General features: G+C 57.0%; 2 protein-coding genes across 3 annotated transcripts in view; both read left to right on the top strand.

Annotated features, from left to right (window-relative positions):
* ABCC8 (ATP binding cassette subfamily C member 8) overlaps positions 1-6,946 on the top strand; it is a 73,498-nt gene extending 66,552 nt beyond the window's left edge. For both annotated transcript variants that reach the window (XM_044258915.1, XM_044258914.1), the window contains exons 30-39: positions 1,307-1,409; positions 1,979-2,092; positions 2,404-2,524; positions 2,624-2,754; positions 3,899-3,977; positions 4,197-4,305; positions 4,681-4,784; positions 5,582-5,715; positions 6,166-6,228; positions 6,771-6,946. In XM_044258915.1, coding sequence (XP_044114850.1) covers positions 1,307-1,409; positions 1,979-2,092; positions 2,404-2,524; positions 2,624-2,754; positions 3,899-3,977; positions 4,197-4,305; positions 4,681-4,784; positions 5,582-5,715; positions 6,166-6,228; positions 6,771-6,908 — 1,096 coding nt within the window. In that variant the 3' untranslated portion in view covers positions 6,909-6,946. The remainder of the gene's footprint in view (positions 1-1,306; positions 1,410-1,978; positions 2,093-2,403; positions 2,525-2,623; positions 2,755-3,898; positions 3,978-4,196; positions 4,306-4,680; positions 4,785-5,581; positions 5,716-6,165; positions 6,229-6,770) is intronic.
* A 3,563-nt stretch (positions 6,947-10,509) lies between these two features.
* On the top strand, positions 10,510-12,640 carry KCNJ11 (potassium inwardly rectifying channel subfamily J member 11). The gene has a single exon (XM_044260910.1). The coding sequence runs from the start codon at positions 11,220-11,222 to the stop codon at positions 12,390-12,392; it is 1,173 nt and encodes a 390-aa protein (XP_044116845.1). The 5' UTR covers positions 10,510-11,219; the 3' UTR covers positions 12,393-12,640.
* Positions 12,641-13,854: the final 1,214 nt, after the last annotated feature.

Genomic DNA, 13,854 nt, shown 5'->3' with positions numbered 1-13,854 from the left:
AATGCACGGCTCAACTTGTCTTGAGCCCTCCGCGTCCCCTGTTGTTTCCCTGAGGCCAGTGCTAAGACAGCTTTGGCTTCGATTTGTTCCTTCACTCATCATGAAACAAGCGCTCTCTGCCCCCTCCTCTGGGCCTGGCCTAAGCCAGCCTGGGGTGAGGGGCTGGCCAGGGAGAGTGAGGCCAGGAGCCCAGGCTACAGAGAGAGAAAAACCAAGTCCATTCAAAGTAATACAAGCAGAACGAGATAAGGGCACAAGCGAAGGAAAGAAGCCTCCAGAGTTCCTTCCTTGTACAGAGAGATCCCATCTACCTTAGAGGGTCAAGGAAGGTTCTATTTGTTCATTCAGCAAGTATTTATTGACAGTGCCAGGTGCTAGGGATGCCCTGTGAACAAAACAGCCGTGGGTTCCATTCCCATAAGTTTACAGTCTCGTGAGGGAGATAAGCAGCTAGAGAAATGAACACATGAACAGAGGTTATGAAAGAAACAGGTTGCAGAAAGGGAGAACAACAGTCCGGGAAAGGCCACCCTGGGGAGATGTCATTTGAGGTAAAGCCTGAAGGCCAAGAGGAGTCAGCCTTGTGAAGAGCGGAGGAGAAAGCATTCCAGGCCGAGGGGACAGCGCGTGAAAGGCCCTGGGGTGAGAAAGGTCTTGGTATTGTGACAAAACTGAGAAAGGGCAAATAAATTATTGTAATTTCTGTGGCTGCAAAGCCGTGAGCAAGGGGATTTGTGGCATGGAGGGATCTCCCACAAGCTCCCGGCAAGGAGGTGGCTCTTTGGCCTCGGAGCCATTGATATTCTAAGCAGGAGAGAGATGGGATGTAATTTATGATTTATAAAGATCATGCCGACTGCTGTCAGCAGAGCAGGGGAGACCCCAGGTAGACCTACGGAGAAGCTGACGCAGTAGGCCCGGTGAGTTTGTGGTGGACAGCAAGCAGGAGAGAGGCAGGCAGAAGCAAGGCCTACTTTGGAGGCAGAAGTGAGAAGTCTTGTAGAGGGATTGGTTGTGAATCCAGATGATTCCTCGGTTTCTGGCCTGGTCGTGTAGGCGGTCAGAAGGTGTTTTACTGTAATAGCGAGACCCTAGGGAGAAGAATGGGTCTTGGGGTGAAAGCAGGAGTTTAAAGTAGGTGGGAGTCTGGACAAGTCTGAATCAAGCAGCAAGGTCCTAGGAGGGCCAACCAGAGGGGAATGGACTACAGATCGTCAGACACGGCATGTTTCCTGACTGCTTCTCTGTAAGTAAAGAGAGGCCTGAGGGCCATGTGACCTTCAGACCCTCCCCATCCTCCCTCCAGGTATGAGGCTAAGTTCCAGCAGAAGCTCTTGGAATATACAGACTCCAATAACATCGCCTCCCTCTTCCTCACGGCTGCTAACAGATGGCTAGAAGTCCGCATGGCAAGTGCACCTACCCCCCAACCCCCGGGCCCCGAGACAAGGGCTTCTGATAGGGGTGTGGAGCCAGAGCAAGGGCCAAACACGGACGAGAGGGCAGGAAGAGAGGCTGGGATCGCAGCTCGTGTGTGCATACAGGGCAGGCACCAAGTCCTCCTGTTCTCCCAGCCCCGGCTTCCCTCCCTGTGTCTGACCAGAGCCTCCTCTTCCCCATCCCCGCCCAGCAGCTTGTGCACCTGAGGTGTGCACCAGTAGCCAGAAGAGCTGTGTGTTTCACTGTGACGAGTGTGTGTCTGAAGCAGGCTGTAAGACCTGTGTGGGCCAGCTGGGGAGGCTGCCTGGTCAGGCCTGCGCAGATGGCTGGGGGTGGGCCCCAGAAACGTGTGCACACATTGTCTCCTGGGGCTCCGGCCCTCAAGGCCTCCTGCATGTCTGATGACATGTAGGTGTGTTGCTGGGCTGGGGTAGAGTCTCTGCTGAGTTTCTCCCCTCCCTGAAGGGAGTGAGGTGCATTGGGGGGCCCCTGTGGCTTCGACCCCTGAGGGCCCACACCGGCTCGCCTCCCTCCACAGGAGTACATCGGTGCCTGTGTGGTCCTCATCGCAGCCGTGACCTCCATCTCCAACTCCCTGCACAGGGAGCTCTCGGCTGGCCTGGTGGGCCTGGGCCTTACCTATGCCCTAATGGTGAGTAGCAGCAGCAGACCAGGACAGTGGAGGGCTCAGATGTCAGCACTCAGGGAATCTCAGAGACGCCCTCCAGGCCCTACCCCAAGCTCCTGTGAGTCTGATGCAGGCAGGACCCTGTGGGTAGGAGGGCCAACCCAGGGCCAGGGCCCCAGACAGGTGGTAAGTCAGGATCCATGTTCGTTGTAACCCCCTGGGCCTCCAAGGGAGACCCCTAAAGAGCCAGCAGAAGACACTGAGGGCTCCCGGCCCACACAGAAGAGCCATCCTGGTGGCCGGGGTTGGGCCAAGTGCTCGCTGACTCCCCGCAGGTCTCCAACTACCTCAACTGGATGGTGAGGAACCTGGCAGACATGGAGATCCAGCTGGGGGCTGTGAAGCGCATCCATGGGCTCCTGAAAACAGAAGCGGAGAGCTACGAGGGGCTGCTGGGTGAGAGGCCCGGACGAGGGGCGCGTCAGGGGGAGGGGGGCCCTCCTGGATACCGGCTGCCGCCTGAATCTGCTGGCTGAGCCCCTGTCTGGCCCCCAGCGCCCTCACTCATCCCGAAGAACTGGCCCGAAGAAGGGAAGATCCAGATCCAGAACCTCAGTGTGCGCTACGACAGCTCCCTGAAGCCGGTGCTGAAGCACGTCAACGCCCTCATCTCCCCGGGACAGAAGGTCAGTGGGCTGCAGGGCGGAGGGCGGGGCGGCCGCCCACAGTCAGCCCGTAGGCCCCTCACACTGACAAGGCTCGGGCCACCTCTCCCCCATTCCCTCTTCCATGCTCCTTCCGCTGCCCTCACCCACCCACCCAGGAGACGGACACCCCAGACTCCCCTGGCTGCTCTCCCCGGGCACTGCCCCTGACCTTCAGAGCAAGTCTTCGGGACAGACAGTGAGGCCCCTCGCTTGTCCTGCGGAGGGAGCCGTGGCCTGGCACTCTGACCCAACTCTCTGATGGATTGCCTCTTCACGCCCCACCCCTGCTCTGACAGGGCCCCCTTCCTTCTGTCTCTTTGTCTCTGTCCCTCTGTCTTTGTCTGTGGCTGTCGATTTCACTCTCCCTGACCTTTAGATCTACCTCTCTCCCTGCCTCTGGCCCTTCCCATCTGTCCCCTACCTCTCTCGTCCTTCTGGGTCATCATTTCTGTCTTTGTACTGGTCCCTTATTGTCTTTTCCTTTGGTACCGTGGGCCGGGAAGCCATGGGGTCAGAGATGACCTCAGTTTAAGGCATGGCACACAGATACACCCCTGTAAACCCCAATGAGCCACCCCCGGACCCCCCCTCCCTTACCCACACACATAGACTGTGCACCACTGTCCCCAGCTCCCCTGGAGCCCTGTACCAGGCACAGCAAGACTGACACCCAGTCCCAGGGAAATGGACATCTTGCCCTGCACTTGCTTATGGGTCCCCATGGGAGGTCCCTCTGGACCCAGAAAGCAAGCCCAAAGCCAGAACCCAGCCCTAGCCAAAAAGAAGCTAGTCAGATGGGGCGCCTGGGTGGCTCAGTGGGCTAAAGCCTCTGCTTTCAGCTCAGGTCATGATCCCAGGGTCCTGGGATCGAGCCCCACATCGGGCTCTCTGCTCCGTGGGGAGCCTGCTTCCTCCTATCTCTCTGCCTTGCCTCTCTCCCCACTTGGGATCTCTCTCTGTCAAATAAATAAATAAAATCTTTTTAAAAAAAAAAAGAAGAAGAAGAAGAAGAAGAAGAAGCTAGTCAGAAAGGCAGGACAAAGAGATGCTGTGAGTTCCGGTGCCCGCACAGCCCGGAGTGAGCACCAGCAGGTACTCACCGTGTCCCTGCTCCTCTTTCCAGATTGGGATCTGCGGCCGCACAGGCAGTGGGAAGTCCTCCTTCTCTCTCGCCTTCTTCCGCATGGTGGACATGTTCGAAGGTGAGTGGTGTGACAGGCACCCCACGTGTGCCCGCAGCCACCAGGTAGGACCCCAGTCCTGGTGTATGGTCAGATGTCACAGGAAGCCCAGCAATCACTGCCCTCTCCACCCCCCACCACGTCCTCCATGGGACCCACACTCCCAGGCTGAACCTGCCCCTGGCACCACCCACTCCCCCGACTCCTTCATGTCCCACCTGTGTTACTGTCTCCACACAGGGCGCATCATCATCGACGGCATCGACATCGCCAAACTGCCACTGCACACCCTGCGCTCCCGCCTCTCCATCATCCTGCAGGACCCCGTCCTCTTCAGCGGCACCATCCGGTGAGCCCCAACACTCCTGCGGTCCACCATGCTGTCCCAGGCTCAGGCGTCTGGGAGCTGGAGTGCGAGGAGGGCTGGTGGGCGAGGCCCAGAGTACCCGTCTCAGGGCAGACAGCCCTGCCCGGGCTCTGGGCACCGTGGGCTGGCCTGGTCCCTCACACTTCCTCCCTTGGGCCTTTCTCTCTCCTGTGAACCCCAGGCGGGTGCTGGTAGAGGCAGCTCCCCGGCTTGCTGCCCCCTACCTTTAGCCAGGCCCTCCGAAGCCATGAGTTCCCACTCACTGCTCCCTTCCCCAGCCTTGACCTCTGCCAGCCCCCGGGGATGAGCCAGCACCCTGCTTCCCTCTCTAAGGGGGCTTTCCGTGACCCCCTCCAGATTTAACCTGGACCCGGAGAAGAAGTGCTCTGACAGCACGCTGTGGGAGGCGCTGGAGATCGCCCAGCTGAAGCAGGTGGTGAAGGCGCTGCCCGGAGGCCTGGGTAACTACTCGGGGAGCAACAGGACGGCACTTGAGGACATCAGAGGGCTAGGAGGGAAAACTCACGCCCGTGTCTGAGGTTTGCCCAGGGTTTAGACTAGGGTCTGGCAGGACCCAGACACTATCCTGTGTGCCCTTCTACCTTACGGGAGCCCAGAGAAGTCACGTGAGTTGTCCCAGGCCACACGACTGGTCAGTTCAGGGGCTAGCTTCTCCCGAGGAAACCGGGGCGAAGGGGCAGGGGTGACAACAGGTGTCACTGTGAGACACGGCTTGCAAGTCCAGTGTATTCGGCCCTGCCCATGGCCGCCACCAGCCCGCCCAGCTCTGCCCCGAGGAAGGAGAGGACAGAAGGGGACATCCCAGGCAGGGGTCACTCCTCCAGGGTACAGGGAAGACTCTGCCCCCGCCCTCTGCAGAGGACAGCAGAGTCTTGATGTATCTGCCACAGCCCCCGCGGCAGTGAGGGCCGGCCAAGCCTTGGCTTCAGAGACTCACGCCACTGGTGCCCTCACACAGCTCCAGCACCCACACACTCAGTGCACACGCCCCCTCTCGAAACGACCTGGGGCCACGGCCACGCACCCCTGCAGAGAGCGCTCTTCTCTGTAATCTTTGCAGATGGCACCTGTGTCATTAGGTCGAGTGCAGCCTCCCTGCACACCCCTGGCCTTGTGGCACACCCGTGCATATTTGCCCTGTACATACATTTCCTAATGCCCTTAAGCCATGCTGTCTACTAAACTCCCAGCACTAGACTAACTCAGCCCCACTCTGCCTTCCCGGGGCTGTTTTCAGATGCCATCATCACGGAAGGCGGGGAAAATTTCAGCCAGGGCCAGAGGCAACTGTTCTGCCTGGCTCGGGCCTTTGTGAGGAAGACCAGCATCTTCATCATGGACGAAGCCACGGCCTCCATCGACATGGCCACGGTCGGTCAGGAGCACAGCCATGGGGTGGGGTCTTGGAAGTGGTTGTCATGGGGTCTTAGGGTGAAATTTGCACAAAGTGGTCCCAAGGCTCAAGTCATCTTTAACATCAAGGGCACCTTGAAAGGCAGAGGCCTGGGGCACATTTCTAGCTCACGAACACACAAGAGACCCACAGAGACGTCGCACTCATCACCTACCACACAGCCTAGCCAGACACACGCACAGCACACATACACACAGAGCTGAGCCCCCAACAGCCCGAGCCCAGCCCCTGAATGCTAGAACTTGATTGGTCCTATGGAAACAAGGACCAGAAAGATGGAGGGAGGCATGGGCTAGGATTGGGATCCCATGGGAGCCAGACTGCAGCCGTAGGCCCCCGTCCCCAAAGCCAGGCCAAACCCTATCCCCGAGGCAGATGAGCCAACCAGTATTGCTCCCACCTGGCAGGAAAACATCCTCCAGAAGGTGGTGATGACGGCCTTCGCAGATCGCACTGTGGTCACCATTGCGGTAAGGGGCCCCTTGCTGGGGTGCAGGGCCACACCCAGAGAGAGGGCTGGCCGCTAGAGGCTGCCATCAGAGGGCAGCCACCACACTCACCTGGGCCTGGTAATCAGGAGAGGCCCCTGAAGTGACGGTGCAGAATCTGGAGGGCTTGCAGGGAACCTGGACCACTGGAAATGGGGTGGGTGAGGACTTCCCTCAGATCCCCCTCTCTTTCCCCAGGTTCCAAGACCCGCCCCTATCCCAAGGTCCCAGGAGCTAGGCTAGGCTACTACTCTATAGGTAGTAGGGGTTGGGCTGTGAGGTGATCTCTGAGTCTTGAAGCCCAGAGGTAAGAGCAGAGCTGAGACTTGGTAAGGGGAGAGGGTATTATGAGTGGACAGAGTGCTTGGGGTCACAGCCACCCCAGGGAAGGGCAGTGGCCACAGAGATGGGACATTCCATCTACATGCCTCCTCCCCCGAACTGCAGGAGGGACACCCTCAGCCGCCCCTCCCTTTACCACCCCCCACCCCGCCACTCTGACCAGCACCCCCTGTCCCACCCAGCACCGCGTGCACACCATCCTGACTGCAGACCTGGTGATTGTCCTGAAACGCGGCGCCATCCTTGAGTTCGACAAGCCAGAGAAGCTGCTCAGCCGGAAGGACAGCGTCTTTGCCTCCTTTGTCCGGGCGGACAAGTGAGCCCCTGGAGCCCAAGTGCCACCCCGCGCCCCAGCCTCCCCCGCACCGCCTCCCTCTGGGGCTTTCTAACTGTAAATCACTTGTAAATAAAGAGATTGATTGTTTCCTACTGGAGGCCTCAGGTCTGGTGGGCAGGGACAGGGTGGCCTGTAGGTCCGGTGGACATGAGTCTGTGTGAGTATGGCCAGAAGTGCATTTTCTTATCTGTGAAATGAGGTTTGCAGTAGTCTGCTCAGGCATAACAAAATTGCAGCCGAAGAGACTTAAACAGAAATGTCCTCTGACAGATCTGGAGGCAAGAAGTCCAAGATCAAGGTGTCATAGGTTTGGTTTCTCCTAAGGACCTAATTACCTCCTTTACAGGCCCTATCTCCAAATACTGTCATGCTGGGGGACAGCAGCAGGAATTTAGGGCTCTAACAAATAGATGGGGGGGCAGACACAATTCAGTCTGTAACAAGGGTTATCACATTTTTTGTGATTATCTCATTAGACAAAATAGCCCCCTTTCTTCTCACTATATTTCTTGGATTAAAATTGTGGGGTACCCTGGATTAGTACCACTTCCATGACAAATGACAGGAACCCAATTCAAAGGGGCTTACCTAAAAACTGGAATTTATTACCCTATGTGATGGAGAAGACCAGGAGGTGTACTACTTCAGGCATGGCTGGATCCAGCTGTCTGACCACAAGCATGTGTTTCCATTTCTGGGTTCTTTCTTCCCCTCCCTCCATGATGACAAATGGCCACTTGCCCCTCCAGCTTATACCCTACCACTCTGAAAAAGAGTCCCAGCAAAATTCTTGGGAGCAAATTTCAATGGACCAAGTTAGGTCATACCCCTACCTCTACCCAAGCACTACGGTCAGAGGGATGGGCTACACTGACTGGCTAGGCCCAGATCACATGTCCCCATCTGTAGCACCCACGGAGAGGCATTCAGAATGGGAGAAGGGTGGTCCTTCAGAGGGAAGCACGATGCATATACCACAAGTCACCCAGGTAGTGTCTGGAGATGCTGAGACCCAGACACTGGAGAGATCAAAACAACAGATATCCTTAGATTCCATCAGCATCGTGAAGCAGGAATGCATAGCTCCCCGAGCCCAGAAATGGCAGGTGCTCATTTACGTTTTAATCGTATCACATTTTAATCATTTTTACATTGACTCCAGTACTGGCTATCCCAGCTCTAGGGTGCAGAACCAGGAGTCTTGGGACTGTGTCCCTCTTGGTTGCTATGGGATCAGAGCAATGTAAGGACAACCCTCCAGTCACTGGAGAGAGGCCCAACACAGCCAGAGGGGATCAGGAAGTGAGAGTTCTGTAAGACCTGGTAGGCTGCCTGGGGAGGCAAGATGTGAGCTGGGCATGAGACAGGTGGGAATGAGACAGGCAGAGTTAGAGAAAATGGCCCATGGGGCAGGGGGTGGGGGCATAGGATCATAGGGCCTTAAATGCCAGGATAAGGAGTCTGGGATAAGCCTATGAACAAAAGGGAAGTGAAGAAGGTTTCTGAGTGAGAAAGGAGCTGACAAACTCAGTATTTGGGGGAGTTGAATATAAGAAGGTAAGGATGGAGGAGGGCAGGAGGCTGAGCTCTTTGGGTAAGGCGCCCACCCTCCTAGGAAGGGCAGAGCAGGTAATAGCTGAGGCCTCAGGGCCACACTGTGAGGCAGGGCCTTGCCTTTCCAGCTCTAAGATGTCTCTAGGGGCCACCCTCTCTACCGAAAGGCCTCCTAAAACCAGGGCCTGGGAAAGGAGAAGATTCCTAACCCCACCCCCACCTTGTGCCCACTACACCCCACAGGATTGAAGGGAAGTAGCAGGGATAGGGCAATGTCCATACTGAAGTCTTACAGAGATGCCCAAGGCCATTCTGGCCCAAACCTCTCTATAGTATCCCTGATGGCCTGCCAACTTTGACTTGGATACTCCAAAGATACGGGTCATCTCTGGTTATTAGAACTGACTCTTGCATATGTGAAATTACAACCTGCCTCCTTTCCACTCAGTGTCTGTACTGGTTCTATACTTTGGGTCACATAAAACTATTAGTCCACCCTCATTGGACTCCTGGGGTTTCTGCACTAGTGCCCAAACTCCCTAGGGGGCTCTCTAAGGCTCCTTTTCCAGTGGCTGAACAGATGTAGTTGCCTCAGAGCTTTTCTGTGTAACCCTGTCTCCTTGAACTCTCCCTCTCTGATCATCCTATTCTCCCCTCCCCACTCTAGGGACTACATCTCTGTTAATACAGCTCAAGCTCACACTTACCCTGAGTAACAGTGTTGACTCTGCCTACAGATGAGTATGAGACAGAAAGGAAAACTCAATATGAAAATCACATGTGCCCCACTGTGGTCCATATCCCCACGGTCCCTATATTGGGGCCCTGCCTCATGCTCCCACTCCAACAATGAACACACATGGGTCAGGGCTACATAAATATCTGAGCCTCAGAGGGGGGATGGGGCCATTACTGTCCCAACAACAGAGACCCAGCAGGTTTTCTCTCTTAGCTGAGAACTGGGGCCCAAGCCACAGGGCAACCCTAGACTGATGCCTGCAGTAGAAGCACCACTCATGTTCAGGTCAAGTGCTCGAGTCCCCCAGTTCCCAAGCCAACCCTAATACAGCCCCTCAGGCCCACGTTCCTCCCATTACCTAAGGTTTAAGAGACCAGGCGGCAGGTGTAAGGGGGTGTAAAGCAAGTGTCCGTAGCTCAAACTCTCTTTAAAATACAGGGGCGTAGTTGTGGAATGATTAAGAAGATGCAACCACCCAGACTTCTGGGCTTTTGCGAATCTGTGTTCCGACAGTGGCTAGTTAAGATCCATTATTTTCTGGGGAGGGAGTCCGTGGCTTTCATCAAATTCTCAAAAGATCTACAACTCAGAAGAGATTAAGAACATCCCCAAAGAGAAGAAGCAGTCAGTTGAGGAATCTTTGGGCCACCTAACCTCTTGCTGTCACCGGTTTGGTGACGCAGCTCCTCAGAGCCTCCCCTCGCTGGGAACCTGCAAAGCCCAGTGCTGCACGAGAGGTGCATACTGGCCCCCCTGAGAATGCGAAATTGGAGGAGGAAAGGCAAGCCAACTGAGGCTGCAGTCCTCAGACTGAAAGGGCGGGTCGCGGCGCCCCTCCCTGTCCCCGCGTGGGCAGGAGGAACCTCTTTTTGTCCCTCTGATTGGGCAAACCCTCCCGGCCACACAGAATCTGTAACAGGAAGGCGGGGCGTGGAGGTGGGTGTGAATGACAAGGGGCGGGGCTTGAGCCCGTGCCCGCCCCTCCTCCAGCTCAGGAATAGGTCGGGCTCCCCCTGGCGGCTCCGGTCCCCCATTCCATTCCTCCGGCGCCCCCGCCCTCAATCTTCTGCCCCCACCTAGTACAGGTCGGTCTCTGCGGACCAACGGACAGACAGGCGGACGGACGCACGAACGAAAGGACGACCCTCTGGGAAGCCCGGGCAGCAGTGGGGGCGGGGAGGCCACGGTTGCGGCTTGAGGAGCAGGAGCAGGTGCTGCGGCGACGAGCGGGCGGGGCAGGACGGAGCGGAGCGCCGGGCAGGGGCGCGGCGCCGACTTGCGTGGGCCGGCGAGGAGCCGAGAGGCCGCGACCGTGAGTGAGCCCGGCCAGGTTGCGCTGTGGGCGAGGGGATCTGGAGTGGAGTCGGGTGGAGTGGTGACTCTGGAGGGCGCAGGATCCCAAGGAGACAGAAAGGACAGAGCTGGAGGGGGATCCGACCGGCCGCGGGGGCGCTGCGGAGGGTGGGATGGAAAAGGGGGCATACCTGGAGGCGAGACCGAGGGTCGTCAGAATATGAAGCTGGAGCTTGGAAGGGGGCCCGGGAGCAGAAGTGAGTGAGGCAGGAGAAATGGTGGGGGTTGTGTGAGGTCTGGCGAGTTGGGAAGATCCAGAGGTGCTAAGTTCCAAGGTAGAGGAGGTGGGTTGAGAAGGAAACCCAGGTGGGGAGAAGGAGCCTCGGCGGGAGGCCCAGGGAAAGTCCGCGGTGGGAGAGAGTTGAGCTGAGATTCAGGCGAGGTGGGAAGCAGGCCCAGGCCGGGTAGGAGGCTCACTAGGCAGTGGGCAGGCGGGCGAGGTGTGAGGCTGGTTTAAAGAGGCAGAGGCCAGTCGGAGGTGAGGAGGAGTCTGGTTGAGGCAGCACCTGAGAAGTGAGGCCAGCACAGACTGAGGGTGGTCCCGCAGTGTAAGGGCTCCCCGCGGAGGAAACCCCACCGTGAGGCCCAAGGCTTGGTCAGGGGAGCGCCCCCCATGGGGGAAGCCTCTCCTCGGTGGTTGCTGGAGCCATGCTGTCCCGAAAAGGCATCATCCCTGAGGAGTATGTGCTGACGCGGCTAGCAGAGGACCCCGCGGAGCCCCGGTACCGAGCCCGACAGCGGAGGGCCCGCTTCGTATCTAAGAACGGCAATTGCAACGTAGCCCACAAGAACATCCGAGAGCAGGGCCGATTCCTGCAGGACGTATTCACCACGCTGGTGGACCTCAAGTGGCCACACACGCTGCTTATCTTTACCATGTCCTTCCTGTGCAGCTGGCTGCTCTTTGCCATGGTCTGGTGGCTCATTGCCTTCGCTCACGGTGACCTGGCCCCTGACGAGGGCACCGTTGTGCCCTGTGTCACCAGCATCCACTCTTTTTCCTCTGCCTTCCTTTTCTCCATTGAGGTCCAGGTGACCATTGGTTTTGGCGGGCGCATGGTGACCGAGGAGTGCCCGCTGGCCATCTTGATCCTCATTGTGCAGAACATCGTGGGGCTCATGATCAATGCCATCATGCTGGGCTGCATCTTCATGAAGACGGCCCAGGCCCATCGGCGGGCCGAGACCCTCATCTTCAGCAAGCACGCTGTCATTGCGGTGCGCCACGGCCGCCTCTGCTTCATGCTGCGTGTGGGTGACCTCCGCAAGAGCATGATCATCAGTGCCACCATCCACATGCAGGTGGTGCGCAAGACCACAAGCCCCGAGGGCGAAGTGGTGCCCCTCCACCAGGTGGACATCCCCATGGAGAACGGTGTGGGTGGCAACAGCATCTTCCTCGTGGCTCCTCTCATCATCTACCATGTCATTGACGCCAACAGCCCACTCTACGACCTGGCGCCCACTGACCTGCACCATCACCAAGACCTTGAGATCATTGTTATTTTGGAAGGTGTGGTGGAGACCACAGGCATCACCACCCAGGCCCGCACCTCCTACTTGGCTGACGAGATCCTCTGGGGCCAGCGCTTTGTACCCATCGTGGCCGAGGAGGATGGCCGCTACTCCGTGGACTATTCCAAATTTGGCAACACCATCAAAGTGCCCACGCCGCTCTGCACGGCCCGCCAGCTTGATGAGGACCGCAGTCTGCTGGATGCCCTGACCCTCGCCTCCTCCCGTGGCCCCCTGCGCAAGCGCAGCGTGGCTGTGGCCAAGACCAAACCCAAGTTCAGCATCTCTCCGGATTCCCTGTCCTGAGCCCTGGTCGCTAAGGCCCCCACACTGCTTGTGTGCACAGAGGCCGTGTGTATGGTATGTAGGGTGGGCGTGGTGTGGACCCCTTGCCAGGCCAGGTCCTGGTGTGAGGCTGGGCCCTCTTCAGCTCAGCCTCCCCCCTGCCATTAGCCCATGGTGTTACAAGGCACTTGTCACTACTCTATTTCTGGCCTCAGAGGAAGCCTGTGCTGGGTTATTTTTGTCTCTGCTCCTCCCCAGCTCAGGACTGGCCCACCTCCCGCCGTAAATGGCTGGTGACCGTGAACCCAGAGAATTGAGGGCTCAGCGCCACCTGCTGGCCACAGTAGCCACCTGCTGGCTACTGGATCAGAAAATCAGTCACTGATCCCAGTCTTTCCACCCCTAAGAGAGACCTCCTAGCTTTAAGGTTTAGCTCGGGGAGGAACTGGAAAGTTCCAGGCATGGAGGGAGCTGCTAAGCTCAAAAGGGAAGGGAAGCCAAGCTACCATAGTCCTAGAGTGAAACTGAATTCTTGGTCTGGAAAAACTAGCCCACTAGCCATGCTGGAAACCTGCCCAGGACTGACACCGGGACCTGACAGACTTTCTGCTGGAGAGGATACCCCCAGTTTCTATAAGACCCACTTTCTCTCCCCAGGTGGCATCCTTCCAGCTCCATCCTAAACTTGAGATCCTCCCCAACATCCTTCCCTAGGGGTGGTGAGGAGTAGAGTAGCCCCTGCTTCCCCACAGCTCTCTGAGCTCACCTCTGAGGTCTCCCCAGTTTCGGGTATCAGACACCCTATGTTGTGTGAAGACACAAATTCTGCATGTCAAAGTTATGTTTACCCCAAATAAGGGCAGGTCTAAAGCACAACAGATCTGTTCCAGCTTGAAAGGAGCTGGGAAAAGGCAGAGTGATGGGGTTAAAGTCAATTGGTTTCCAGAGAGTGGATTTGTTGCACTTATTGGCATCCTCTTTGCCATGTCCACCTGCCTGGGGCATCATATATACCTTCATGGAAAGGGAAGAAGGTGTTACCTCCACGCTCCCCTGTTTCTACTCTGGGAAAGCCCCACTCTGGATTGGTATGAAAGGCAGAGTGCCTAGACTGGCCAGCTTGGGTGCAAGGAGTGCGAACTTCTGCCTTTCCCTTGAACTTGTGTCCTTCCAGGTACTGATACAAATGAGTGGAACAGGTGATAAAAGTACTAGGCACCTATGTAATTTATGTCCTTCATTGGGAGAAGCAATAATGTACAGGAGTACGGATCAACAGCACACAAAGCCTTCCTTAGCTTTCATGAGTCACGTGCCTCTACTTCATGAAAGTACCATTCCTTGCAGCACAAAGTCCCAAACTCCTCATCCCCAGACCGTCGGCACTCAAGGTGAAGCACAACAGACCAGGTAGCCCTGCCTCTGTGTATTCTTCTTTACGTCATTTGATCAAGTCCAGTTTTTCTCATGACACCATCATTGC

This window comes from Neovison vison, chromosome 7 (assembly GCF_020171115.1).
Source record: "Neovison vison isolate M4711 chromosome 7, ASM_NN_V1, whole genome shotgun sequence".
Lineage (NCBI taxonomy): Eukaryota > Metazoa > Chordata > Mammalia > Carnivora > Mustelidae > Neogale > Neogale vison.
This window is presented reverse-complemented; position numbering and strand designations above follow the sequence as displayed.